The sequence below is a fragment of the Nelumbo nucifera genome, chromosome 3 (genome assembly GCF_055504915.1).
Source record: "Nelumbo nucifera cultivar China Antique chromosome 3, China Antique-T2T, whole genome shotgun sequence".
In the NCBI taxonomy this organism is placed as follows: Eukaryota; Viridiplantae; Streptophyta; class Magnoliopsida; order Proteales; family Nelumbonaceae; genus Nelumbo; species Nelumbo nucifera.
In genome coordinates, this window is record NC_142651.1 from 45,449,711 (window position 1) to 45,477,261 (window position 27,551).

General features: G+C 39.8%; 1 protein-coding gene across 7 annotated transcripts in view; it reads left to right on the forward strand.

Annotated features, from left to right (window-relative positions):
* LOC104611429 (plastidal glycolate/glycerate translocator 1, chloroplastic-like) overlaps positions 1–27,336 on the forward strand; it is a 65,927-nt gene extending 38,591 nt beyond the window's left edge. For 3 of the 7 annotated variants that reach the window (XM_088901153.1, XM_088901154.1, XM_010278457.3), the window contains 4 exons: positions 24,209–24,318; positions 25,025–25,202; positions 25,882–26,011; positions 26,743–27,336. In XM_088901153.1, coding sequence (XP_088757279.1) covers positions 24,209–24,318; positions 25,025–25,202; positions 25,882–26,011; positions 26,743–26,893 — 569 coding nt within the window. In that variant the 3' untranslated portion in view covers positions 26,894–27,336. Of the gene's footprint in view, positions 1–24,194; positions 24,319–25,024; positions 25,203–25,881; positions 26,016–26,742 lie in introns of all 7 variants that reach the window. The other 4 variants (XM_088901155.1, XM_010278459.3, XM_010278460.3 and 1 more) reach the window with 4 other exon arrangements.
* Positions 27,337–27,551: the final 215 nt, after the last annotated feature.

Below are 27,551 nucleotides of genomic sequence, written 5' to 3' on the forward strand. Positions count from 1 at the left end.
ACGTGTGTTGATTTCCTTAGCAGTCATTAATGATTGGCCTCTATTTCAGCTCGACATTAAAAATGCCTTCCTCCATGGTGATCTTCTAGAGGAAGTGTACATGGAGCAACCACTAGGGTTTGTTGCTCATGGGGAGGATGGTAAGGTGTGTAAGCTCAAGAAGGCAATCAATGGGCTCAAACAGTCTCCCCATGCTTGCTTTGGAAAATTTAGTGAAGTAATGAAAGAGTTCGGAATGAGACAATGTCAAGTTGATCACTCAGTGTTTAGCTATGATTCTAAAGTCAAGATGATCTTGCTAGTGGTTTATGTGGATGACATAGTAATCACTGGTAATGATAGACTTGGGATTGATAGATTGAAGGTCTTTCTACAAGATCACTTTCAAACAAAAGATCTTGGGAAGTTGAAGTATTTCTTGGGTACAAAAGTTGCTAGATCGAAACAAGGCATAAGCCTATGTCAGAGGAAATATGTTCTTGACCTATTGGAAGAAACAAGCCTATTAGGTGCTAAGCTAGCTAAAACTCCCATGGAACCGAATGTGAAGTGGGGCAGTGATACAGGTGAATTATTTGATGATCCCGGAAGGTATAGAAGGCTAGTGGAAAAACCGAATTACTTAACTATTACTAGACCAGATATCTCATTTTTTGTTAGTGGGTTATGCCAATTCATGCAAAGCCCTCAAGTTCCTCATTGGGACGCAGTCCTTAGAATTGTGCGGTATTTGAAGGGGGCTCCAGGCCGTGGGTTACTGTATAAGCCAGGAAGTAGTCTCGAAATAGTTAGCCATACAAATGCAGATTGGGCAAGCTCAGTATCTAATAGGAGATCCACTACAGGTTATTGCACCTTTCTTGGAGGAAATTTGATGACATGGTAGAGCAAGAAGCAAACTATTGTAGCAAGGAGTAGTGCAGAAGCAGAATACAAGGCCATGGCACACACTACATGTGAAGTAGTGTGGTTGAAAAATCTTTTGCAGGAAGTTAGGTTCTCAATAAGCAAACCCCTGAAACTATACTGTAACAACCAGCTGTGATTCACATCTCATCCAATCCAGTTTTTCATGAGAGGACTAAACACATAGAGGTAGATTGCCATTTTGTAAGGGAAAAAGTCCTTAATGGTGTCATAAGTACAGAGCATGTGAGAACGGGTGATCAGTGGGCAAACTTGTTCACAAAAGGATTGAGTTCGGGAAGAGTGAACTATATATGTAACAAGCTGGAACTATATGACATATATTCTCCAACTTGAGGGGGAGTGTTAGAGTCGGCTAAGGAAGGGTATTTCAGTCTTTTCATCATAAGTTAAGATGTGTTTTCTGTTTGGTACTGTGTTAAGTCACATGTCCCATACTTATGTGGGGACATATTTGACATTATACCTTGTTTTGACATATATATATGGTTGGTTGGGAGGGTCTCTTTGGCTTCTCAGTTCAACACTTCTTCCTTCCCTCTTCTTCTTCTTCTTCTTCTTCTTCTTCTTCTTCTTCTTCTTCTTCTCTTTTTCTCTCTTCTCTATCTCTGAAACTGGTTCGACTGAACTATTATCACAAGCTTGATTCAGCCAAGCTTGATAATGAACCGAGCTTATTCAAGCTCAATAATGAACTGAGCTTATTCGAGCTCTCTAGTGAACCTATTTGGACAAAGTCCTATTTCCTTCAATACATTTTGACACCATGAAAATGCCGAGTGACTACTCCATCATCCTCTGTTTTTCTGGCAAAATAACCTGTATTTCAACCATTTCAACCTGAAATCTTTTAAATATTTATTGTTTATAAATAAGGGCTGCCTGCTCTTCCAAAGGTCACTTTGTCTTACAATTGGGTAGGTGTGTATTATCTCAAAGTCTGCTTCATTTTCCCTACCATACTGATTTTTTTGAGCTATATTATATAGATGAACAAACTGTTCATACTGGTCCCAGCATCCAAGGTGAGTCTTTGTTTAATTAAATGCAGTATTACAAAAATAACCCCAAGACTTTGATAACAAAATTCATTTACACAAGTTAATATACATCATCAACAAGCAGGACCAAAAAGAGAAAATGCCTAAGAATTCCAACCAACAAAGAAAATAAAACAAAACTGACATGGAAAGTTTGATATCTAGACATTTAAATCTAAGTCCTAAAAAGGATATATCTCAGTTATGAATCTATATCAGTCTTATCAGATGAAAGACAAAGGAAAATATGCATTAAAGAATAAAGAATACCTGTATAAATGGATAATTTTGCAAATACTCCCTCGTATTTATGAGATGCTGGGAATTGAGGTCCACAAAAGAGCACATGGGTCACTTGGCTATCACTGTTCTCAACCATTTTCTCAACCTTCCTTGAGAAATCTGCATTGGATAATCTAAATGCTTTAATAATATACATTCATTTTTTTTTGAATAAGGAGTTTAGTACACTTAAACAAATATACATTCATTGTTTTCCTACTACTTACATTCATATAAACATTTTCTAAAAAGAGAATTATAGAATCAAAGTTATCTAATAACACAGTAGATGAGTAATGAACAGTATTCCTAAATAGCTTTGGCTCAGTATGTAATCATATTAACTGCATCCCAATGCTCTTGATCGATAAAAGTGGATGTAGTCCTGTAGTAACACTTCAAGGAGAGCCATACTTTTTACAGGATTCTTCAATTAACAGTCAATTGAATGAACCCCAGGAATTCTCACAAGGTGATCTCAATACTGTCTACTTGATATGACCTGTGTGACGATTTCAGTTTCAGTAGAAGAGAAGAAGTAAGAGAGAGAGAGAGAGAGAGAGGGAGGGAAGAAGAGGAGAAATCGAAATAGAAGAAAGAACCTGTTCGAACCCAAGAGAAGAGAATTGTTCTTCCCCTCCCCCCTCGGGCTTTATAAAGCTGAATTTTGATGGCAGCAGTGTAAGGAATCCAGGGCCCTCTGGGATTGGAGGAGTCTTCAGGAATGAGGAAGGGATTGTTACTGCTTTATTCTCTGGCCCTATTGGAGAAGGTGACTCTCTTAGGGCTGAGATCCTTGCAGCGCTTGAAGGAATTCGAAGAGCAAAAGATCTTAATATTAGCCGTTTGATTCTGGAAGGTGACTCGAAGGTGGTGGTTAATTGGTCAAAGACAGAGGACAGTGGTTTGTGGAACTTTAACAATGAGAAAAAACAGTTCTTATGGCTGGGTAGGGACATAGAGATTCAGTATAGCTGGGTGAAGAGGAGTGCCAACTCATTTGCGGATGGGTTGGCCAAGCAAGGAGTGAATAGGGAGGCTGTTTTTTGGGCTAGCTTTTAATTTTCTTCGCTTTCCCTGAGTTTTCTGTTTTTTGGGGAGCTAAGCTATTTTATCTCCCTTTGTATTCTTTTCCCTCTATTCTCTTAATTTAATGAAATTGATGTTATTGATCAAAAAAAAAAAGAGAATTGTTCTCATTCTCTCTTAGGTCGGCCAGGATATATAAATTACTAAATGAACAAAAAAAGACTTTTATGCCCCTGTTTAAGTTGGGATACATCAGCACTCACTAAAAGACATAACACCATATTAATAAATCTCAATTGACTATTCTACCCTTCTTTACTCGACACTAACACTCCCCCTCAAGCTGGAGAGTGTATATCATATAGTCCCAGCTTGTTACATATGTAATCCACTCTTGCCCGACTCAACCCTTTGGTGAACAAGTCTGCCCATTGACTCCCTGTATTAACATATGCTGTACTTATCATTCTGCTAAGAACCTTTTCTCTTACAAAGTGACAATCAACCTCTATGTGTTTTGTTCTCTCATGAAAAATTGGATTAGAGGAGATGTGAACTGCAGCTTGGTTGTCACAATATAGCTTCATCGGAGTGGTAATCGAGTACCCCATCTCCTGTAGGAGATTTCTTAGCCACACTAGTTCACAAGTTGTATGTGCCCTGGCTCTGTATTCGGCTTCTACACTACTTGCCACCACGGTTTGCTTCTTACTCTTCCATGTCACCAAGTTACCCCCAAGGAAAGTATAATAACCTGTAGTAGACCTTTTGTCAAATATAGATCTAGCCCAATCAGCATCTGTATATCCCTCTATTTGAATATTTCCACCACTCTTATATAGCAAGCCACGACCAGGAGCTCCCTTCAAATACCTTACAATCCTTGGGACCGCGTCCCAATGTGGAACCCGAGGATTCTGCATAAATTGACTCACCACACTCACTACAAATGAGATATCTGGCTGAGTGATAGTTAGATAGTTTAGCTTGCCCACCAACCTTTTGTACCTTCCTGGATCTTTCTCAGACCATGATTACGTCCTCTACCACGAGCTCCCCCTGAATCTTGACCACCAATACGCCCACCACCACGACTGTACATGTGTCCACCTCTACCACCACGGCCTGGCTGGCCCTGATGAGCTACTCCTCTACCACCACGGCTGCCCCCTCTAGCCACCGCAAGGGCAGTCCTATCGGATATGGTGGGGTTCTCTGGAGTGCCAATAGAAATCCTCCGAGAGATGGGCAAACACCTCCTCGAGAGAGGGGAGGGCAGATCCACCTAGTATCTGAGCCCTCGCCGGTTCATATTCAGGCTTCAGTCCCACCAGAAATCTGGTTACATCAAGGTGCTCTCTCTATTGTTGCTGAATTTCAACATCAGATGTAAGGGGGTGATACACACTCAACTCATTCCTCAAATTTCTCAGACTAGCATAATACTCTTCAAGACTCTGGTTACCTTGCTGCAGACTAAAATACTCTTGATAGAGCTGATATACTCTAGTGGTGTTATCCTGTCCTGAATAAAGCTTCCTTGCATGATCCCAAATTTCCTTGGCTGTGTCTAAGAACATGAAGTTTACACTAATCTTAGGTTCCATACTGTTCCACAGCCAAGTCATAATCTGTGCATCTTCTTGCTCCCAATCACCATACTCCTAGGAATCAACTAGGGGTTTTTCTTCTCTTATATGCTTTGCTTTCTTCTTGGCTCTGAGAAACACTTCAACAGATTTGGCCCAAGGTACGTAATTTTCTCCATTCAATTTAATTGAGGTCATCTGTACATTGAAATAGTCTTGAGGGATCATAACTGACTTATGTTCATTATCTCCCATGGCTGTATTTTTTTTTTGTTTCAACCTGCCTTACCCAGTGGTCACTACACTGCACTCCAACAACACTGTACTTCACTCCTGAAGTTAATCACTCACCACCATACGATTGACCACTGCTGAAACATACACTGTCACAGGTTTCAGCAATGTTGACCTCTACTATTGTCGCTTTCGGCACCTCACAAACACATCACACACAAGAGTACCACACATCTGCACCATACGACTGATACTAATCTGAACCACACATCTGCACGTACCACGAAACCTACTGTTGCAGCCCTCTTCGTTCCATCGAGTAGAGGGTTCTCTACCAATCACCCAAAACCACAGCTTCACACCCAACCGAACACATTAAAAACTCCAGAATGAAGATACGGCAACTCCTTTTCAGATTAAAAATTGAGAGATTACGAACAGAACAGATCTGGCCTGACTTCACCTGGCTCTGATACCATGTGACGATTTCAGTTTCAGTAGAAGAGAAGAAAAAGAGAGAGAGAGAGAGAGGGAGAGAAGAAGAGGAGAAATCGAAGTAGAAGAAAGAACCTGTTCGAACCCAAGAGAAGAGAATTGTTCTCATTCTCTCTTAGGTCGGCATGGATATATAGATTACTAAATGAATAGAAAAAGACTTTTATGTCCCTGTTTAAGTTGGGACACATCAGCACTCACTAAAAGACATAACACCATATTAATAAAGCTCAATTGACTATTCTACCCTTCTTTACTCGACACTAACAACCTGTCATACTAAAGAGATTATAGTTTGTCAGGTACAGTTTGTCTGGTCTGTTTCATACAGTTTGGTATGAAACAGTGCAAAGTTGACCATTCTGTATTTAGTCATGATACCATGATAGAATTCAGGTCTGCCTTAGAGTTATGCCTGTCTGAGTTCAGTTATGTAGAAGAAGAAAAGGTGAAAGAGAGAGAGAGAGAGAAAGAGAAAAGAGAGAATTCTGGTTCAAACTGAAAGAGTCAACATGACTTCTCCTAGTCGGCCAGGAAGTATTTATATTATTATTAAAACATAACTGAAAAGACCTATGTGCCCTTACTTAAGTTAAGAGCACTTGTTCCAACACAACATTACAGATCAGCAACATTAATCTAGGTATAAAGACAGAAATACCCCTACGCTAACAAATGTAAACAACAATCTTCTGAAAACCAAGCACCAGTGGTTCCAGCACCGGAAAGAAAGAAGCAACCTTTCCCAACAGAGCCATTTCAAGTCTTTTAATCACCTAATGAATTTCCTGCCAAAGCATCTAAGTTCAACATGTATTCTCCTTCAAATTTAGGTCCCAAACATTTGATGAGATCTTTCCTTCGTCGCTAAAAGCTAATCATCTTGGTGTCTCACATGCAGACACCACAAATCATAGAATCTTGATAACAAAATTTTCTTTTTCATAGAGAAAATAAATAAAAGCCCAGAGGTTTTGGGAAAAACAAAAAAGAAAAAGAAAAAGAAAAAGAAAAGAAACTCAAAATAGGGACCAAAAGCTCTGAGGATAGGTGAAAGCAACACCTTTTTGGTGGTAGGGTAAGTGGTTCAACACCTTTTCTTGGCTTTCATTTGAGCTCTTCTGTAGGACAGAATCTTCATCATGAAGAATCCTTAACTGTTGTTTCCTGTATACATAATACTTTGTGATGGCAGGTTCATGCGTAAAAAATCCCATGAATTAATTCAGTATTAATAAGGGATTTATTAGGAAAAACATCTATGAACCAAGTGATTATCAAATTCCAAGTATTTTAGATGAAACCAAGTGAAACAGCACTGCTGTAACAGTTACTTAGGGGGTTTTTGCCAATGCATATATGACTGTTTTTGAAGCTTGTAAGTGACATCACTTGAGAGGACTCATTCCAAGGTACCACAGTCAACTCCATATTGAACCATCGAGCAGGTTACAAATGAGACCAGTCCAAGTTGCCTTTGGCTCATACGACAGAATTTGTGTAACCTCATACCAACCAATGGCATGAACCCACATTGAAGGGTGAAATCCATATCAGACTGACTAGGGAACTTGATGGTAAACAAGAAGAATGAAAATGTGGCTAGGAAATAAATAAAAATAGCTGAACCATAAAATACAAGACTACTATTTGCAGATTTTCATATATAAAATAATTAGGAAAAGCTGAACCATAATCAAACAAAAAGAATCCAACTCAAAAACAGCTAAAAATCTGATCTTATTCTTTGTTAATTTAATCATGGTTTAAGAGAGCTCGAAGAAGGGATACCTAGTTCACAATCTCTGTCATCTTGTTCAACTGGTGGTTCATACAATTTTGAAGGGTCCCCTCCATAGGCAACTCTCTCCCTCTCTCTCTCTCTCTCTCTCTCTCTCTCTTCTAGAGGGGTTCCAAGCTGAAAACAATAAAAGGATTAGAAACAAAAACAGAAAAAAGCAAAAAAGAGACTTGAATATAAGATGGATAAGCTGAGAATTACCTGCTTCTCTAAGCTTCTCAACTTATGCAAGCATCCAACAATTTCAGCAAATAGCTTAAGAACATCTAGTTGCCAAATCAACAAAACTAAGAAAATCCAATTGAAAAAGAATGCCAACTAAACTTTCAACTACTAGAAAAAAGGATTAGAAAATCATCAAATAAGTTCAATAGTTCAAAAAAGTAATAAGTCCAATAGTTTGACCCACTTATCAAGCAATAGTTCATTCTTGGAAAGAGGGAGATTATGGCATGAGGTGATAGCTAGTATTCATGGTCACTCGAATAATGGTTGGGATGCTGGTGTTTCTCGATGGGCTACTTTGACAACTTCTTGGAAAGTGATTCATAGCATCCTTCCCCAATTTCTTAATCTTGTCAGGTATGATGTTTGTCAAGGAATTTTGTTATCTTTTGGGAAGATGTCTGGGTGGGAAATTCAACCTTAAAATACCTTTTCCCTTTTCTCTACTCTATTTCCTTGTTTAAGAAATAAGGTTATCTCTAACTTCCTTCCCTCCCCCATTTTGCCTTTGTCTTTAAATTGGGATTTTGGCTTCTATCGGGGCTTGAGGGATGCTGAACTTGGTGATGTTTCTCAACTTCTTTTGATTCTTGATAATGTTTCTTTGGATCCTTTATAGTCAGACAAGAGGATTTGGTCTCCCCACCCAAAAGTCTCCTTTTCTTGTGCCTCCTTTTTGAAAGCCCTTTGTTCTTCCTCCACTTAGTTGGTTTTTCCTATAAAGGAGCTTTGGGCTAAGCCTATTCCCTCGAAAATTATCCTGTTTTGTTGTGAAGTGTTTTATGGGAAAATCAATACTCTAGGCTGCCCTTTGTTGTTGCTATTTGGGATTGGATGTTTGCCTTATTTGGTTGCAGGTGGAATTTACCCACTAACGTAAGTTTGCTTTTTGACCCGTCGGTCTTTGTATGGCCCACAAAAAGAGGGAGGATCATGTGGAAATGCATCAAGGCAACTACACTTTGAACAATTTGGGAGGAAAGAAATGCAAGAATTTTTCAAGAAAAGGAATGAAGTCTCCTAGATATCAAAGAGTGTATATCTTAACAAGGGCAATTCATTGGTTGAGAACTTCAGAATTCTTCCATTTGTTATCCTTTGATGACTTAAGAAGGAATTGGATAGAGGTGGCTAGTAGCTCCCTCAAGAAGGACAGGACATCTATAGTATGGAATCCGCCGCCGAAAGGTTGTGTAAAACTGAATTTTGATGGAAGCAATCAAGGCAATCTTGGCCCCTCAAGTATAGGAGGGGTTTCGAGAAATAAGGATGGTAATATCTTAGCCTTGTACTCGGGCCCAGTAGGAATAGGAGACTCAAATAGGGCTGAATTGTTGGCAACTTTACAAGGTATTCAGATTGCTAATTAACTTGGTGTAGAGAACCTTCAAATTGAAGGTGACTCCAAGATTGTTGTAGGTTGGTTAACAGATCCGAACTCAATTATTTGGTGCTACAAGAACCTATCAAAGAAGCCCAACTGGTTACTAAGAAACATGGATGTTAGCACAGTGGGTTGGCAGGTGTGCAAACGCTATGGCAGATTATCTTTCTAAACAAGGGGTTTTGAGGGAATATTTGTACTGGGCTACCTTGTAATCTTGATCCTTAGTGCTATGTGATTTTCACTTTTTAAGGGAGGTCGCACCCCATGCCTCTCAGTGGGATGCTTGTAATAGTTCTCATATTTTCTTAATAAACAAATCAAAGCATAAATAAATAGAGTACTACTAAGCAATAATAAATAGAAGTTAAGTGTAATATACCTTCTATTTTTTCTTCACCCCATGAAGAACACGAATCCAATCCCTCCATAAATCAGAGCTTGAACAGATTCTGGAGTTAAAGATGCACGATAAGGATCAATTGCCCTACCACCAACACTAAATGTAGATTCTGAAGCTATTGTGGATATTGGAATGGCAAGAACCCCAGTTGCCATCTTCGACAACACCCGATTTTCAAATTATTATCCTTCCACGATTCTAAAGCATTGAATTCATAATGCGATCTTTCATCCTCAAAAATATATACACCCTCCTCAAGGTACATATCCAACTCTAATTTTAGTGAGGGATGGTCTCAACTCTCTTCACATAATTCATCAACTCTACCATCCCGAACTTGATAATTGAGAGTTGGAACTAGAACTTGTAGAGAAACCGCTGTGGGGCCACTCTGTTCGTAGGGTAGAATGTGTACCTAGTCTATCTGTTATGTTATTCTGTTATTCTAGTTGTTGTTTACTTTTCAGTTTTATATTGTTAAGTGTTATGATGTAAACACCAAGGGCAGATGTGTCCTTTCATGTAACTAGCATAACATATAAATATTAAATTGAAGTGGCGGCGGCAGATCATTCAGAATCTGTCCTTCCTTTCAAAACTGTGTTCTATTGCTCTCTCACTACTCTTTCTCCTCTTTCTTCTTCACTTTCTCTTCTGTTCGAACCTGAAATTTCTTAGTGCCCAAGACTGATAGCAGTCTTGAACATCTTCATGGTATCAGATCCAAGTTAGGGTTTCTTATGTGAGTCTAATACCAGTTGACCACATGAGAATCTCCTAGGACTGGAAGCTGAAAAGGTGGAGTTCGCAGACTGATTCTTGGAGATCGCCAGAAGTGCTAGCAGCTGTTGGAAGTTTTGTTATGGTTGCAGAGTATTGGTGGTTAGGAAGGATCAGAGAAGACTAGGGTTCGGGTAACCCTAGAAGGCAGCGAACAATTCTTTTCTTGTAAGTCACTTACTTTTCTAAGAAAAGATAGGTTGGACCTATCTGGAGAGGAAGGCTGAACCATTCTAGGTTTTCATCTCTTCGATTCACTAGGGTTTTACAGCAAACCCTACTGTTCTGCTGTGATTAAAACCCTACTGTTTTACACCGAACTGTCTCAGCCTTGTTTCTTTCTGCACTAGAGTTTGAAAGTGATCTTGCGGCAAGCCCTAGTGTTGGACTAAACCTTGTGATCTACCTAGAGCTGTCCTCAAGTTTATTGTTAGCATTGATCAGATTCTAGTGTTTCATATTAACCCTACTGCAAGTCTATCTATACAGTACTGATTAGATTGTGCAACTGAATTGATCACTTTAAGGACTGATTAAAACCCTAATTCTGCAAAAGCAAATCATACCTCCTTCTAAGTTGTTTTTCAGAGTTTTTTGGGGTTTTCGAACTCTCTTAAAGGGGTTAGAGCTCTACGGACAGCCACTGTTGTGTTTGTTAGTTGATTTCAGATCAGAGTTATCCCAGTTTTGTGCACATACACTGTGAATACAGATCAGGCCTATACTGTTTTTGATTGTGATTGGTAGTCCAAGTGCTGTTTTAAGACTTGACCGAGATGGAGTTTAAAAATCAGGCAGAAGGCAGCTTTGGGAGCATCAGTTATGGTAGTGTTTCTGAGATGGGTGGTCAGATTACAACCGTAAATTCAGGTACTCTAGCTTTAGCCTACCATGCCTCAGCTCCAGGTACTACTGAACCTTGTTGGGTAATAGATTCAGGTGCATCCGACCACATGACTAGCTTGCCTTCACTGTTTACCTCTTACCATTTGTCATCTGGTAGGGATAAAGTATCTATTGCTGATGGCTCCCTGGTTCCCATTTCTGGGAAGGGGGACATTAAGCTATCAGATACGATCTCCTTGTCTTCTGTCTTACATGTTCCTAAGCTTGATACTAACCTCCTTTCAGTCAGTAGTATTACCAAACACATGAACTGCTCAGTAACTTTTTTCCCTGACCGGTGTGTTTTTCAGGACCTGGAGACGAAGAAGGTGATTGGGACTGGCCGTGAGACGAATGGGATCTATCTGTTCGGGGAGAGTTCTCGTCGAGAAGAGTCAGTGGGTAAGAGGTCACTTGTTTCCCAGAGTGAGTTCGGTTATGCTTTGGCATAACCGATTGGGTCATTTGTCTTTTCGATCCTTAAAGAGTCTGTTTCCTACTTTGTTTGAGTCTGTTGAGTTGTCCCAGCCGCAATGTGAAAGCTGTGAGTTTGCTAAACATTGTAGAAACTCTTATTCATTGAGTAATAAAAGGAGTAATCGTCCTTTTGATCTTGTGCATACGGATGTTTGGGGGCCATATCACATTCCTTCTATGGGTGGGTACATATATTTTTTGTTATTTGTTGATGACCATACCCGGTTTTCTTGGGTTTATCTTATGCGTTCACGAGATGAGGTTCCCGCCTTGACCCAAAACTTTCACCAAATGATCATAACCCAGTTTGATGCCAAGATTAAAATTCTTAGATCTGATAATGCAAAGGAATACATTGCTAAGCCATTGGCATCTTACCTTCTTACTCATGGGGTTATCCATCAGAGCTCTTGCCCTCATACACCTCAATAGAATGGGGTTGCAGAAAGGAAGAATAGGCACATCTTGGAGGTGGCTAGAAGTCTTATGTTTACCTCCAATGTCCCTATTCGCTTCTGGGGTGATGCTATCCTCACGGCAGTATATCTTATTAATCGGATTCCTTCCCGGGTTCTTGATTTGTGATCTCCTTTTTCCCTTCTATACCCACATGAGGAGTTGTTTTCTATTCCCCTTAAAACATTCGGTGTACCTGCTTTGTTCAGCTTCTCGGACCCCATCACTTCAAGTTTGAACCCAAGGCCTCCAAATGCATTTTCCTTGGTTATGCACAAACTCAAAAGGGATATTGCTGCTATGATCCCGTCTCAGGGAGGAAGTTCGTCTCCATGGATATCACTTTCTTTGAGGAGACACCCTATTATCCTCGGGTTTCTCCTCAGGGGGAGAGCAGTGAGAGTAGGGGTTTAAGTCCTTGTCCTCAGGGGGAGAGCAGTGAGAGTAGGGGTTTAAGTCCTTGTCTTCAGGGGGAGAGCAGTGAGAGTGGGGTAGTTCCTTTACCTATTCCATTGGGTGATGAGAGCTGCAATGGTGAGGGTGGCCAAAGGGATCAGGAGTTGAGGGGGAGCTGCAATGGTGAGGGTGGTCAGAGGGATCAGGAGTTGAGGGTCTATCACAGGCGGTGCAGGCAGGCTGATCCCGATCATCAGTAGTCCAGGCCAGCTCCAATCTCATCTGCGGCTCTAGGTCCAGGCATTACAGTCCTAGGACCCACAGAGACTTCTTCTATTGTTGCCATTTCACCTCCTACAGATGACCTTGATCTTCCGATTGCAGTCCGTAAAGGGAAACGACATTGTACCACATCTACAGCCCACTGTATTTCCCATTTTTTATCCTATGATCGCCTATCTCCTACCTATAGGTCCTACCTTAGTTCCATTTCCAATGTCCCTATTCCAAGAACAGTGCAAGAGGTCCTATCAGTCCCGTAGTGGAGAGGTGCAATGCAAGTTGAAATGGATGCCCTGTTGAAAAATAATACCTGGGAGCTAGTTGACTTGCCCAAAGGAAAGAAACCAGTTGGATGCAGATGGGTATTTACTGTGAAGCACAATGCGGATGGTTCCATTGAGAGGTACAAAGCTCGGCTAGTTGCAAAAGGGTTCACTCAGACTTATGGTATAGATTACTTGGAGACATTTGCCCCGGTAGCCAAGATGACCACCATTCGGGTTCTATTATCTCTTGCAGCAAGCTACACTTGGCCTTTGTACCAAATGGATGTTAAAAATACCTTCCTGAATGGGGACTTGTAGGAAGAGGTTTACATGCAGTTGCCTCCTGGATACTATGATACAGAGACAGGTAAGAAGGTATGCCGGCTCAATAAGGCATTGTATGGTTTGAAGCAGTCACCTAGAGCTTGGTTCGACAGATTCAGACTAGCTCTTGGGAAGTTTGGTTATGTACAGGCCCAGTCAGATCATACACTGTTCATCAAGAGGGTGGAGTCTTCACTGACACTACTTGCAGTATATGTTGATGATATTGTGGTGACAGGAAATGACAGCCATGTGATTGAGTCCCTCAAACAGCTCCTTCATCAAGAGTTTGAGGTGAAAGATCTGGGTGTACTACGGTATTTTTTGGGTATTGAGGTTGCTAGATCTAAACAGGGGATCTTTGTCTCTCAGAGGAAATATGTTTTAGATCTGTTGGCTGAAACTGGAAAGCTGGGTGTCAAACCTGCAGATACACCCATTGAACAGAACCAAAGGATTAGTGCAAAGAGTGGGGAGCTGCTTGAAGACAAAGTTATGTTCCAGCGGTTAGTGGGAAAGCTCCTATATCTATGCCTCACTCAGCCAGGTATCAGTTATGCAGTTAGTGTTGTCAGTCAGTACATGCATTCTCCTAGAACCACGCACCTTCTAGCAGTAGAAAGAATACTAGCATACTTGAAGAGATGCCCGGGTAGAGGTATACTATTCAAGAACAATAACCACATGAAGGTGGAGGTCTATACGGATGCCGATTGGGCTGGGAGTGTTGATGACAGACGATCGACCTCAGGATATTGTGCCCTTTTGGGAGGAAACCTTGTCTCCTGGAGAAGTAAGAAACAAAGTGTTGTCTCCCGGTCTAGTGCTGAAGCAGAATACAGGTCCATGGCCAACGGAGTGGCTGAAATCCTATGGCTAAGATCTCTACTTGAGGAGTTGGGTATTGAGTATGAGAAGCCTCTGATGCTGTGTTGTGATAATCAAGCAGCCATTAATATAGCACATAATCCAGTGCAGCATGACAGAACCAAACACATTGAAGTTGACCGGCATTTTGTACGAGAGAGGGTTTCATCTCAAGAAGTATGCCTCCCTTACATCACATCCAGTATACAACTAGCAGATATCCTCACTAAAGCCGTATCAAGAAAGAAGCTAGAAGCGGATCTATCCAAGTTGGGAATGATAAACATTTACTCCCAACTTGAGGGGGAGTGTAGAGAAACTGATGTGTGGGGCCACTCTGTCCATAGGGTAGAATGTGTACCTAGTCTATCTGTTATGTTATTCTGTTATTCTAGTTGTTATTTACTTTTCAGTTTTATATTGTTAAGTGTTATGATGTAAACACCAAGGGCAGATGTGTCCTTTCATGTAACTAGCATAACATATAAATATTAAATTGAAGTGGCGGCGGCAGATCATTCAGAATCTTTCCTTCCTTTCAAACCTGTGTTCTACTGCTCTCTCACTACTCTTTCTCCTCTTTCTTCTTCACTTTCTCTTTTGTTCGAACCTGAAATTTCTTAGTGCCCAAGTGATAGCAGTCTTGAACATCTTCAGAACTTGAAGAAGATTTGTTGCTACCATTCCCTTGAGTGGAGGATTGCTCACTACTAGCATTATAAACAGTCACATACTCATTATAAAGTTGGTATAAAGCCCCTTCGAACCTACTCAATGTTATTTCTAGCTTTAACTTCTAGATATACTTCTGGAAAACACATCTCAACCAGCCTTAGTTTGCACCTCGGGTCCAAGATGGAAGCCACAACAATTAATAGATTGCATTCATCAAGTACTTATCAAACTTCCCCTTCATCTTTCCAACCATCTCTCTAATGAAATCATTTTCATCCATTGACTTCAAGTTCAAAATTTCCTTCACCCTATATATCTCACTGAGGTACAAATTAAAAGTAGGATTGTCACTACCAGAAATAATGTTCGTGATTATATTGAAAACATCAAATACCTCACATACTTTCTCCACCTTTTCCCATTCTTCAGGAGTTGGCAAGTAGTCATAGTTTGGTTCCGTTTCTAGAAATCTTGGAAACACATCTTTGAATTTTAAAGCACATGACAACATCTCAAATGTTGAATTCCAATGAGTAGTACAATTAATAACCAACTTCTTTGTACCGAGTTGTAATTGTTGTACAATTTCAGAAAATGATGTGACCAATCTCACTAGGACCATCTTGAACCAACATCTCAGACTAGTTAATGTATTTGACACTTTCACATACATTTTCAATGATGTGACCAATCTCACCAGGACCATCTTGAACTAACAAGTTCAAAATATGTGCACAACATCGCACATGGAACAATTTTCCATCACAAAGCAGCTTCTTATTTCTAGAAAAAAATCTCTCTCAAAAACCTCAAACATAAATCATTATATGATGCATTATCCACTAAAACCGTAAACACCTTGTTCTCGAGGCCCCAGTCTTTTAAACACTTAGCGATATCAACCCCACGACGGGGTGGAGGAACATGGACAAAACTGAGAACACGCTTCTATAACCTCCAATTAGCTTCTACAAAGTGACCAATTATCACCATATACTCTATCCTTTGGGTTTGTGACTTCCAAAGGTCAGTGGTTATGCTAATCTTTGAAATACTCTTTAAAAGATTATTCAATTCTTTTTTTGATCACCATACAACTATACAATCATTCTTTGTTGTCTTCCGAGAGATCTTCTCAAAATTAGGATTACACATCTTCATCATGAAATTAAAGCCTTCCTCTTCCACTACGGTAAATGGATGGTCATGCATAAGCACCCAATGAGCAATTGCTTCCCACATTTTAGAATTGTCATACTTTGCAGCAATAGTAGAATCTAAAAGAGGGGGCCTACAATGTCTACATCAACATTGGAATCCATAGGTTGGAAATTCAAGATCATTTGCTGCTTACGCTGTTTCTCAGCTTTTTGAGCCACTTTTCTTGGTATACATGTTTTTAAATGTCGGCCCATATGACTTGTTGCCCCAGTAGATTGCATAGATAATTTACTCTTGCAATGGACACATTGCGCCTTTTTCATTCCATCAACAAGTTCAACCTCTTTGAATTCCTTCCATACATCTGAAGTTTTTTGTCTTTTTGACTTTGGTATTGGACCATCTTCTTCAATAGGGCTCTGAGATCCAGTCTAAGTAGCATTTGTGGTAGGAGAGGTAATGGGATTGCTTGCATTATTTTCCGTTTGACTTGTCTCATTTGGAGAGGAGTCATCAACAATGTCAACCATGATTATAGGGGAAGGACCAGACATAGAATGTGAGGGTGAGGGTCCTATAGAGGTTGAGGGAACATTTGTTGATTAAACATTGTGATCATGGATGGGTGATGATGGCATTCCTGCATAAATGGAAACCTTGTGATCTGTTAAATTGTTAAATAAGAGATATATTACACTACATATTTGTTTTCTCCCCCAATGGTCAACTCACCTATTAAACATCTAAACAATTAGGACTCACCATTAAGTTAATAAGAACTTGCAATGAGTTTAGGTTACAAAATCAAATAAAAAAGGCAAATTATAAACAAAAATAATAGAACTATTTTTACAAATAATGAAATAAACATATAATTCTCACTTCAAAATGATTTTTTTTTTTTAATTCACTAGCACTTAATGAAAATGAAATTAAGACTAAAGTGTTTTGTATAAGTTTACATTTGATATGAAATTAATTGTCTTGTTTAGTATAAGTTACTTTCTAGAGTGTTCATTTTTATCCATTCATAACTCATATACTTTCTTTTTTTCCCCTTTAAGGAGCTTAAATAAGGAGTGGGGTAGTTACGCAACTACCCCCTCCCCCAAGGTGAAGGACATCTGTCCTTCCCACTTAAAGAGAGGGAACTCCCTACAAGACACCTTATTTAGTTTTCAATATTTACCTAGCACACTAGCCAACCCACTTACTTGGGTTATAAACTATTTAAATATTATTTGGTTTAAAAAAAATTCCTTCAATAGTAGATAATTACAAAATTTGAAGTGCATAACTATAACTTGTGATGGAAAAAAATTCAGGTAGTAAATTGTGACAAATTATTCTTGTTTGATGAATAAATTGTGACAAATTATGAATATGATGTTCTCATAATCACACTTATTGACAGATTTAGACCATGATTGCATGACTAAGAAATGCTGAAGATACTACACTTGTTGGAGACTAGGAAATATTCCTGTTTTCTTTCTATGCCTTAGTTTGGGCTGCAAGGCTATCTTTCTGGGGGGGGAGTGAGCTTAGGAAATCCTTTGGTAATACCACACTTTGTCAAGGATTTATTTCTTTTTCCTTCTTATCTTCTGAGATTTGATTGTGATGTTTTAGATTCTAGTGGTGATACACATAAGGATAGGGAAAATACAATTAGCACTTACCCTTGGCTAGAGCCAATAAATAAAGAAAGTTAATATTACTGTTGTAGCTTGGCTAGAGCTACAACAGTGAATCTGATCATTCTTTGTAGTTTAAAAATTACTGTTGTAGCTTGGCTAGAGCTACAACAGTGAATCTGATCATTCTTTGTAGTTTAAAAATTACTGTTGTAGCTTGGCTAGAGCCAATAAATAAAGTTAATATAACCATGTAGTTTAAATCTATTAAAATTTAAACCCAGCTCTGTGCAGTGTAGCCATTTCTGGGGTAGTGTGCCAGTGCTGCAGTGGTCCTGCGAATGCGATGCTTTGATTTGGGTGTTAGCTATGAATGTGATGCTTTGATTTATTCACCTTTGTGGGGGCAATGCTGTAGTGGTACTTGTTGGTACGAATTAGTCCTTCCAACTTCCAAGTCCCAACTGTAGAAAGGACAAAGAAGAGCCCCAAATCAGAAGAATCAAACCATTTTACAGAGAAGCTAATGCAAGCCAAACTCAACCGTAGAAAGAGTAGAAAGAAAACTTTCGGCTGTTGGACGTCAGCTGTGGCCTGTGAGAGCACTGAGAGGTGAGAGCTGAGACTGTTGATCGGTGACCGCCATCTGTATCTCTGTGAGAGACTGAGAGTTGAGAGCTCAAGACTTGAAACTTTGAGACTGAGAGGCTGAAGCTGGGAGCCTAAGACGGGGAGACAGAAAATCTGAAAGTGAAAGGGTTGAGGTTTTTATCGAAGAGGGTTTTTTTCTGATTTTCCCTCTCTAATCTCTCTTACAAAAGAACAAGTATACTATGTTGAAGGACCACAATACAACTGTATCCCTACCAATAAAATTTTCTCAAAAGATATAATACATGTATAAAATCTTATATACATAATACATATAAAATAGGAATATATATAGAGGCTTGATAGGCTCGCGAACTTAACGAGCCAAACTTTAAAATGTTCGAATTCGGCTTGATTAACACACAAGCCATATATAAGGCTTGAATTCGGTTCGGAGCTAAAGTTGGGTCAAGCCAAGCCGATCTTGAATAGCTCGTGAAAAGCTCGGTTCATGTCCACCCCTAATTGGGGGCACTAAAGAATGAGGAAGGAAACACAGTTGCTCCTTTTTCTGGACCAATTAAAATGGGTGGTTCACTTTGGGCTGAGATTATGGCTGCTTCGGAAGGAGTACAAAGAGCTAAGGATTTGAACATTAGAAAACTGGTTATAGAAGGAGAAGTTGGTGGTGGGCTGGCTGAAGGAAGAAATAACTGGTTTTTGGAACTACAGTAATGAGAAGAGGAAATTTAAATGGTTGAACAAGGAAATTGAAGTAAAATTGAATTGGATAAAAAGAAGTGCCAACTCCTTTGCTGATGGGTTAGCTGCAAGGGGTGAACAGGGGGTTGTTTATTTTGGGCTCAGTTGTAACTTTTGCGTTTTGGACTTTTCAGTGGGAGAGTTAAGATAGCTTAACCACCCCCCCCCCTTCTGTACTTAAACCTCATTGTTTTTTTAATGAAAGTTACACTTGTTATTGATAAAAAAAAGGTGTAAAGCATACACCTCCAGGGTTTTCTTGTCACCTCACCTAGAAGGTGTGCCTACAGTGCATTTTTAAAACACTAACCTTGTCCTAGGTCCAACCACCTAACCCAAAAGCCTGGTCTAGTGGATGTCTGCCCCTAATAAAGATTGCATTGCATGTTTGTATATAATCTACAAGTGTTGGACTCTGTCCAACACAAGCACCTCTTTGAGAGTGCAATCTCCTTGAGATGGAAATAAGAGAGAGAGAGAGAGAGAGAGAGAGAGAGAGAGAGAATTGGAAGGTATGAACTTGCCTCTTTATTCCTTTCATTCTCTCTTTTTTTAGAAGTACATCAAGAATCAAGAATCACACTACTGCAAGTCTGTTACAATTCTCAACAGCTCTAATTTTTCTCATTTGAGTTGCTAGCTGTCAGTTGGCTTTTGCTGACCTGGCTTTTCTTTCTTCACCTATAGGCTTGCTTCCTTTGTTCTGGTCTCAACATTTCCCTCCTCCCCAAGAGCACTCTCGTCTTTGAGGGCAAGATGTGGAAATTGCTACTGCAGCATGGAGCATGGTTTCCAGGTTGCATCTTCCTTCAGTAACCCCTCTCACTGGACAAGAGCTTCCTTGCTGAGGCGCTTCCTCGTTTGAATCCACCTGTAGTTCATGATCATTTGGGGTTGCAATTGTAACTTTCCATTGTCATCAAAGTTTAGCATGGACGGTATTTCCGTGATATGGGGCTGAAGGCATGGCTTGAGTCTGGATACATGGAAGACTGGATGTATAGTGGACTCGGATGGCAGGTCCAATTGATATCGTACAGGCCCAATGCGCTCCAGGATCTCAAATGGGCCATAATATTTGGCTGAGAGCTTGTTCCAAGCCTTGCATGTGACTGAGGTCTGGCAATAGGGTTGTTGTTTAAGATATACCCAATCATTGACTTTGTATTCAACATGTCTATGTTTGATGTCACAATGGGCTTTCATTTGGGTTTGTGCTTGCTTGAGGTTGAGCTTTAGTGCCTTCAGGATGTTGTCTCGGTCTGTCAGCTGCTCATCAATTGTTGCAACTTGGGAGGACCATTTTTCATATGGTAGTATGGATGGGGGGTCACGTCCATATAAAGCCTTGAAGAGTGTCATGCTTGCTGATATGTGGAATGTGGAGTTGTACCAGTATTCAGCCCATGGAAGCCAATAAACCCAATGTTTTGGACTATGTTTCACTAGAGAAAACCCAATGTGGAGTTGTCCTCAGAATTTTTGAATGTCCACCTTGTGGGGAATCATGGAACGATTGCAAGAGTTGTTATAGATGAGCTGAAGTGGAGGAGATAACCAGTCGTCCTTTGTAAACAAGGTCTAGACCTTTCAATTCATGCCCAGTAATTCATGGGATCTTGGGTCAACTGTGCATGCACTGTCTGTAGTGTTGTGTCACACTGAGCTTCTTCCTTTTCCTTTAGTAGCTGTAGCAAGGGGTATATTTGGTTTTGAGACTCTGATTTGTTGAAGTCCATGCACTCTAGATAGTGCATCTGCTACTTTATTGGCTGATCCTAGCTTGTATTCAATAGCATAACTATAGCCCATAAGCTTGTAATCCCACTTTAGTTGGTCATCGGTGTGGATACGTTGTTCCAATGAATAGGCTCTCCATCTTTGTATAGCCATTACTATTGCCATGAGTTCCCTTCCATATGTGGATTTGGATAAAACCACACCAGAGAGTTTTGCTGAAATACACTATGGGCTGACCTTCTTGCATAAGAACAGCCCCTAATCCTTTTCCTGAAGCATCGCACTCTAGGACAATAGTCTTGGAAAAATCTGGGAGTGCTAATGTAGGTGGGCTAGATACTGCTGCCTTCAACTGTTTAAAGGCTCATTGGGCTGTATCTGACCATGCAAATGAATCCTTACAAAGTAGTTGGGTCAGTGGTGCTATGGACCCATATCCCTTAATAAACTGCTTGTAATATCCTGTTAGGCCTAGGAACCCTCTTAAACTTTTGACTGAAGTGGGTTCTAGCTAGGATTGAATGCAATCCACCTTAGAAGGGTCAGCCATGACTAATCCTTTGGTGACTACATGACCTAAGTATTGAATTTGAGATTTTGCCGAAATCACACTTGGAGGCTTTGGCATATAATTGATGATGTCATAATGTAGATAATGTAAGAACAAGGTGCTCCATATGAGGCCAATCTAAAAATGTCACAAAAAACGAGAATAAACTGATGCAAGAAGGGGCGGAATACCTCATTCATTAACACTTGAAACGTTGATGGCACATTAGTTAACCCAAACGACATGACCAGAAATTTGTAGAGGTCGTCATGAGTGTGGAAGGCAGTCTTGTGGATGTCCATTGTGTGCACTCTCACTTGGTGGCATCCAGACCTTAAATCCAGTTTAGAAAATATTGTGGGTGATTGCAGTTCATCCAATAACTCAATGAGTGGGATTGGAAACCTACCTTTTATTGTGATTTTATTTAGTGCTCTGTAGTCAATGTAAAAATGCCAAAGTGTCATCTTTCTTTTTTACTAAGGGCACTGGTGATGAAAATGAATCAATCTCTTTCTAAGCATGGGTATACCTGTGTGGTCTCACGTTGGTCGGTGAAGCACCTTATACAATATGATATGATGATCCCGGCTACAGTGAGGTGGCAATTGCTGTGGTCACTGAACTCAGATAAAATCCATTGCAGTTGCTTCATGCCTCCTTCTGGGATGTGGTTTTTTGTGGGGTTTCTGAGTAAAGGGCCTGTTGGTTCCAGTCCTATTTGCCACAACACACGAGGTTGAGATTATTTGCAGTACTTCATAATGGTCCTCGGGCTTTCTGCTCTTGGTTGGGCTGGTCTTTCTCCTTGGATGTGGAATTGTTCCCCACCCATCTGGAAATCCATGGTCATTCTTTTCCATTCACAAAGAACAAGCCCCAACTCTCTAAGCCACTAGATGCCTAGTAGGCTAGTACCACATCTACACCTGTGAACTTAAGTGGGTGGAAATCAGCTTGCAAGATGTAGTGTTGTACCTGGATAGGCACGGTCTTGCAAATTCTTTCACACCTAATTCTGCCCCCATTTGCAACATGAACATCGAAAGGAGGAATATATTGTGGTTGTTGCCCAAGCTGTCTAGTTAGGTCCATAGTGATAAAATTGAGAGTATGCTACCACTGTCAATTAGCACTGATATCCTTCGGCCCTTTAACAGACCCTCCGCTCCACTCATTGTTTGGGGTGAGTCTTAGCCACTTGAGGCTTGTGGGTAAATTTCTGGGCCCGCCATGCTCATCAAATCTTCCCATTTGATTGTCTCAGGTATTTCAGCTCTCAAATGATCAGTCTCTGGTTTGTCAACTTGCAACATGTAAGCACATTGAACCTTATATTGATGTCTGGGGTCGATCTTCTCATCACAATTGTAGCATAAAACCACACTCGAGACAGGCTTGCATCTCAGCCCATGCCAATTTCTTGTAGGGTGTTGTGGTCTGGTTATGAGGGTAAGCCGTCCTTTCTTGGGTGCTTAGTGGATTGTAGGGCACTATAACCTGATTATAAGGGCAATTCATCTTTTCTTGGGCACCCAGTTGAGCTCCCAGTAATTTGGGTGGATCTTTAACTAATGAGCCCTAGAATGGGCCTAGAATTACTTCATTCCTTGCATCGGTTGGTTTGAACCATCATTGGACTTGTTCACCCCTATATACTCTGCCAAGCCTTCTCAGGCAGTTTAATCGTTCTTGTAGTCTAGCTATTCCAACAGCAGCCGCTGCATAGCCTTAACTTCTACTTTGATTTCTTCCTTTAGTCCACTGATAAAACAGCACAAAAGGGCCTTCTCCAGCCAATCCTAAACTCGAGTGGCCAACTTCTCAAACTCTTGTTAATAATCTCTTACGGAGCCTATCTGTCGAAGCTTGGACAAGGATTCATTGAAATCCTCGAATCCAGAAGGACCAAAATGAAGGCATAAAGCTTCTGTAAAATCAGCCCAAGAAGTCTGAGGGTGGGTTCATTTGAACCATTGGTACCATCCTATTAGCTTCTCCTTCCATGTGGAAGGAAGCAACCAAAACTCGTTGGTGTCCAGGGTTTTTGTGGAATTCAGAATACCCTTTTGCCCTAAAATTCCAGCTCAGAGGATTGCTGCTGGTGAATGTTGGCAAGTACAGTCATGCAACATAGGTTCTTCCCTTGCCATTGCTGCCACTACTGTGCCCCTGTTCTCTGCCGATGACTTATGGTTCTCCTTCACGGTTGCTCCCTGTTGTCTCCTTGTCCAGCTGCACTACCACCATGGCCATCGTTTCCTTCAAGTCTTAAATATCGCCTGAGACTTTACGTAGGTTGATTTCCATTCGATTGATCCTATCTTCCATTGTATTTGAACGAGTGCTCAGCATTTTTCCTTCTTCCAACAGCTCTGATACCAAATTGTTGGACTCCATCCAACACAGGCACCTCTTTGAGAGTGCAATCTCCTTGAGACAGAAATAAGAGAGAAAGAGAGAGGAAGATAGAGAAAAGGAAGGGTGAGATAGAGAGAGAGAGAGAGAGAGAGAGAGAGAGAGAGAGAGAATTGGAAGGAATGAACTTGTCTCTTTATTCCTTTCGTTCTCTTTTTATAGTACATCAAGAATCAAGAATCACACTATTGCAAGACTGTTCAATTCTTAACAGCTCGAACTGTTCTCATTTGAATTGCTAGCTGTCAGTTAGTTTTCTAGTTGGCTTTTGCTGACCTAGCTTTTCTTTCTTCGCCTAGAGTATACCATTTGTATTATGGGCTTGCTTCCTCTGTTCTGGTCTCTAACAACATGTTTGTTGAAATGGTGTCAAATATAGATGATTTTCATTGAGAAACATTTGCAGTACACATGTTAAGAATTTTCTTTTTATAACCATTGATTGGCTTCAAACATTTTCTGTAAATATCTTTTGAGCTTTTTATATTTCTACCCACTGTATATAGATGCATTTGTAGAATGTTTTATGCAGGATACTACCTCACAAAGCTATCTTATAATCCTGGAGCTGGTGACATCCTAATGGGATTTTTGGGATCTGTAATCATTTCTTTTGCATTTTCAATGTTCAAGCAAAGAAAGGTAACAAGCTAATCTTTTCATTTTGTGGATTTTAAATCCAAACAGAACAGGGCTGCTTCATTTTGTATGTTTTGTGGTTAGTTCTTAATTCCCAAGTAAACTTTGTTGCATGGTGTTTTAGTCCAGAGACACTATTGCCAATAACATGATTGTATGTAGAATGCATGCATGCAAAGAACCACCATTCTCTGGAAGACTGGAACCCCTTTGTCCAAAATCTGCCACCCAGAATGCAAGGGCATGGCTGTACAGGATGTCAGATATGGAATTTAAAAATTGAAGCATCTTCCACAATATGGCACCTTTATTTAGGTATCCAGGTTTCATGATACAAAATCCACCAAATTACTTTATCATAATAATGCTTTTTATAATACCATTTTGAGAAACGGAAGATATGCAAGCTAGCCTAGAAATACGAAAGATATTCAAGGTGGGGCTCATTTTATTGTGGATCCACTTCCAATGTATGCACACATCAACCAGCTTGGTGTAATGGTAAAATCACAGGATGGTATGCATGAGAACATGGGTTCAAATCTGATCCAAGAGAGACCACTTTGAGTGAAAAAAAAAATGCCAAAGGTTAGGACCATACCCAATCTACCCTTCCCAAGACCCTAGATATCTGGGATCAACATTGGTTAACCACAATGGCTTTTTTATTGCCTGTTGGAAATTATATATGTTGTACATTTTTTTGCAGCTTGTCAAGAAGCATGCTTCAGAGATTTTCTCATCGGTGGTCATATCAACAATATTTTCATTGTATTCAACTGCTCTCGTAGGGCGCCTTATTGGGTTGGAACCTGCTCTGACTATTTCTATTTTACCCAGATGTATAACTGTGGCATTAGCACTCAGCGTTGTATCCTTTTTTGAAGGTAAAGCAAACTATGATACTCAGCATCTATAGGTAGACAATCTAGCATTGTGGAGAGATATTGGTTTCCAGTAATCATGACTTTTAAGTCGAGGGCCATAGAGATCACCTTCTTCAAGTTAGTTCAGATGACCAATCACCTGCTAATGTCCTTTCCTTGGCCAATGGCATCAAACGATACTTCTGTGTTCCTTGACTAGAAAAGAAGAAGAAGAAGAAGAAGAAGTTAGTCACTGTGATACTAAGTTGCAATTAAAGTTCCTTGAAGAACAATGAGAGAGAGAGAGAAATAATGAAGGAAAAGAAAATGCAGAGAGAATAAGAGAGAAACAAGTGGGAAAGAATCAAATACTTTCTTAGGCCTGTAGGCCCTTCTTATATGATACATAATGGGAAAACACAAGACTGCAATAATACCCCTACTAATATCAGTAAAAAGACCATACTATCTTTTCCCAATATTAACTAATAAAAATTAAAATTTAACTCTTCTCAGCATAATTTTCATCCATCTGAGCATTCTCATCCCTTCCCCATTTGTTTCATGGAAGCACTGCTTCTAGTAATAAGCCAAATAAAAAGTAAGATGTGTAAAGGCAGACAACAAGTATTACCACTTAAAAAGCCTTCTTTTCTGTGATTAGGCTTTAACAAAATTTTGCTTCCCTTATTGATTATAGGTGCCAATGCATCTCTAACAGCTGCTGTGGTTGTACTTACGGGTCTGATTGGAGCAAACTTTGTACAAGCAATGCTTAATAAACTTCGCTTGAATGATCCTATTGTTCGAGGAATAGCAACTGCCTCTAGGTAGGTATGCACCTCTTTTTTCTTTGTAAATAGTAAATCTACTTCTACTCAAAAACATAATGTTGGAGTTTGAATTCTCTGGATCCTGCAAACTGCAGAATTTTGAGCCTTAAGATTTAAGCAAAAAATGTTATCACATCCTCGTGTTTCAGTTCAGACACCTTGTCATTGTGATATCCAAATCCTGCATCTTAAGCTACAAGTACCAATGTTGAGATGGTATGACATAGGCGTATAGTATGGGATATGCCTCAGGTCCACCATACCATCCCCTTTTGGTCTTCACTTTTGATGGGCTGGTTAGGTTGAGTTGTTTCAACCATGGCTCAAAGTATTGGCATGCTCTGTATTGAAATTTCAAGTCTTAAGTGTGTCAACAGCTTAATACTCTTTCTTTTAGACAGTTTGATTACTTTACAAATGGATCTGATAGGATAGGTATTAATGTTTAAATCCATTAAAAGGCTCTAACTCATTATTTAATGTATCAGTAACCCTGAAAACCAATATATATCGTATGATAAGGTATGGTTCGCATCAATACTTTGAACCATGCTTTCAACTCAAACGTCGATAGCTGGAAGGTTCAAGCTTTTTACTGGACTATTTGACTGCTCACTTTCTGGGTTCAACCAATTCACCCAGCATTTTTTTAAGAAAATGGTAGAATAAATTCAAGGTGCAAAATTATCCACACTCCTTACAAGTTGGTTATTATGTTGTTGTTTCAGTTCTCATGGATTGGGGACAGCAGCCTTATCAGTAAAGGAGCCTGAGGCTCTCCCATTCTGCGCCATCACCTATGCCCTCACTGGTATATTTGGATCATTGATTTGCTCAGTGCCAGCAGTCAGGCAGAGCTTGGTTCTTGTGGTTGGTTGAGACTATCAGCAATTCATCTACAATTGCATATGCCATATGGTAGTTGTACCATCACACACATCTCTTGGAATAACATCTCAGCTTTGCAAAAAGATTATGTCAGTTAAATGGTTTGGAACATACCACCTCTTGGTATGAAGATTCAAGAACAATATCCCTTGTAGTACGATGTCATAAGTTGAGGTTTTTGAACATTGTCATAGCAGTTGGGGCTCTATTGGACAATCCTTTAGAGAGATTATAGTTTACAAGGGGGAATGTTAAACGTGAAGCCGTGAGGATTTTGATGATTGTGATAGTAGGTACTCTGGTTATTCAAAGATCAAATTCATTTTCCTTTAGTATGGATATGATCAATTGGAGGGGGAAAAACTCATTTGAAGCTTGTAAGAGTTTGATGGTTAAAAAAAAACATCTTACAATATTTATCAAAAAAAAAGAAACATCTTACAATTAAGTTGCGTCCTAGGCCACAAGCTTTCCCATTAAATAGGCCAATGTCTAAACTTTTAGAGTATTCCTTCTATTGTTTTTGTTACTTTTAAATTGTTATTATTACAGTTTTCAGAAAGCAAAGGGAAGTTCAGTTGTTGATGTAGATGCATGTGGGAAATAAATCTTTCTTTTTTATTGGTTTAGCCTAAATTTGGCATACTTA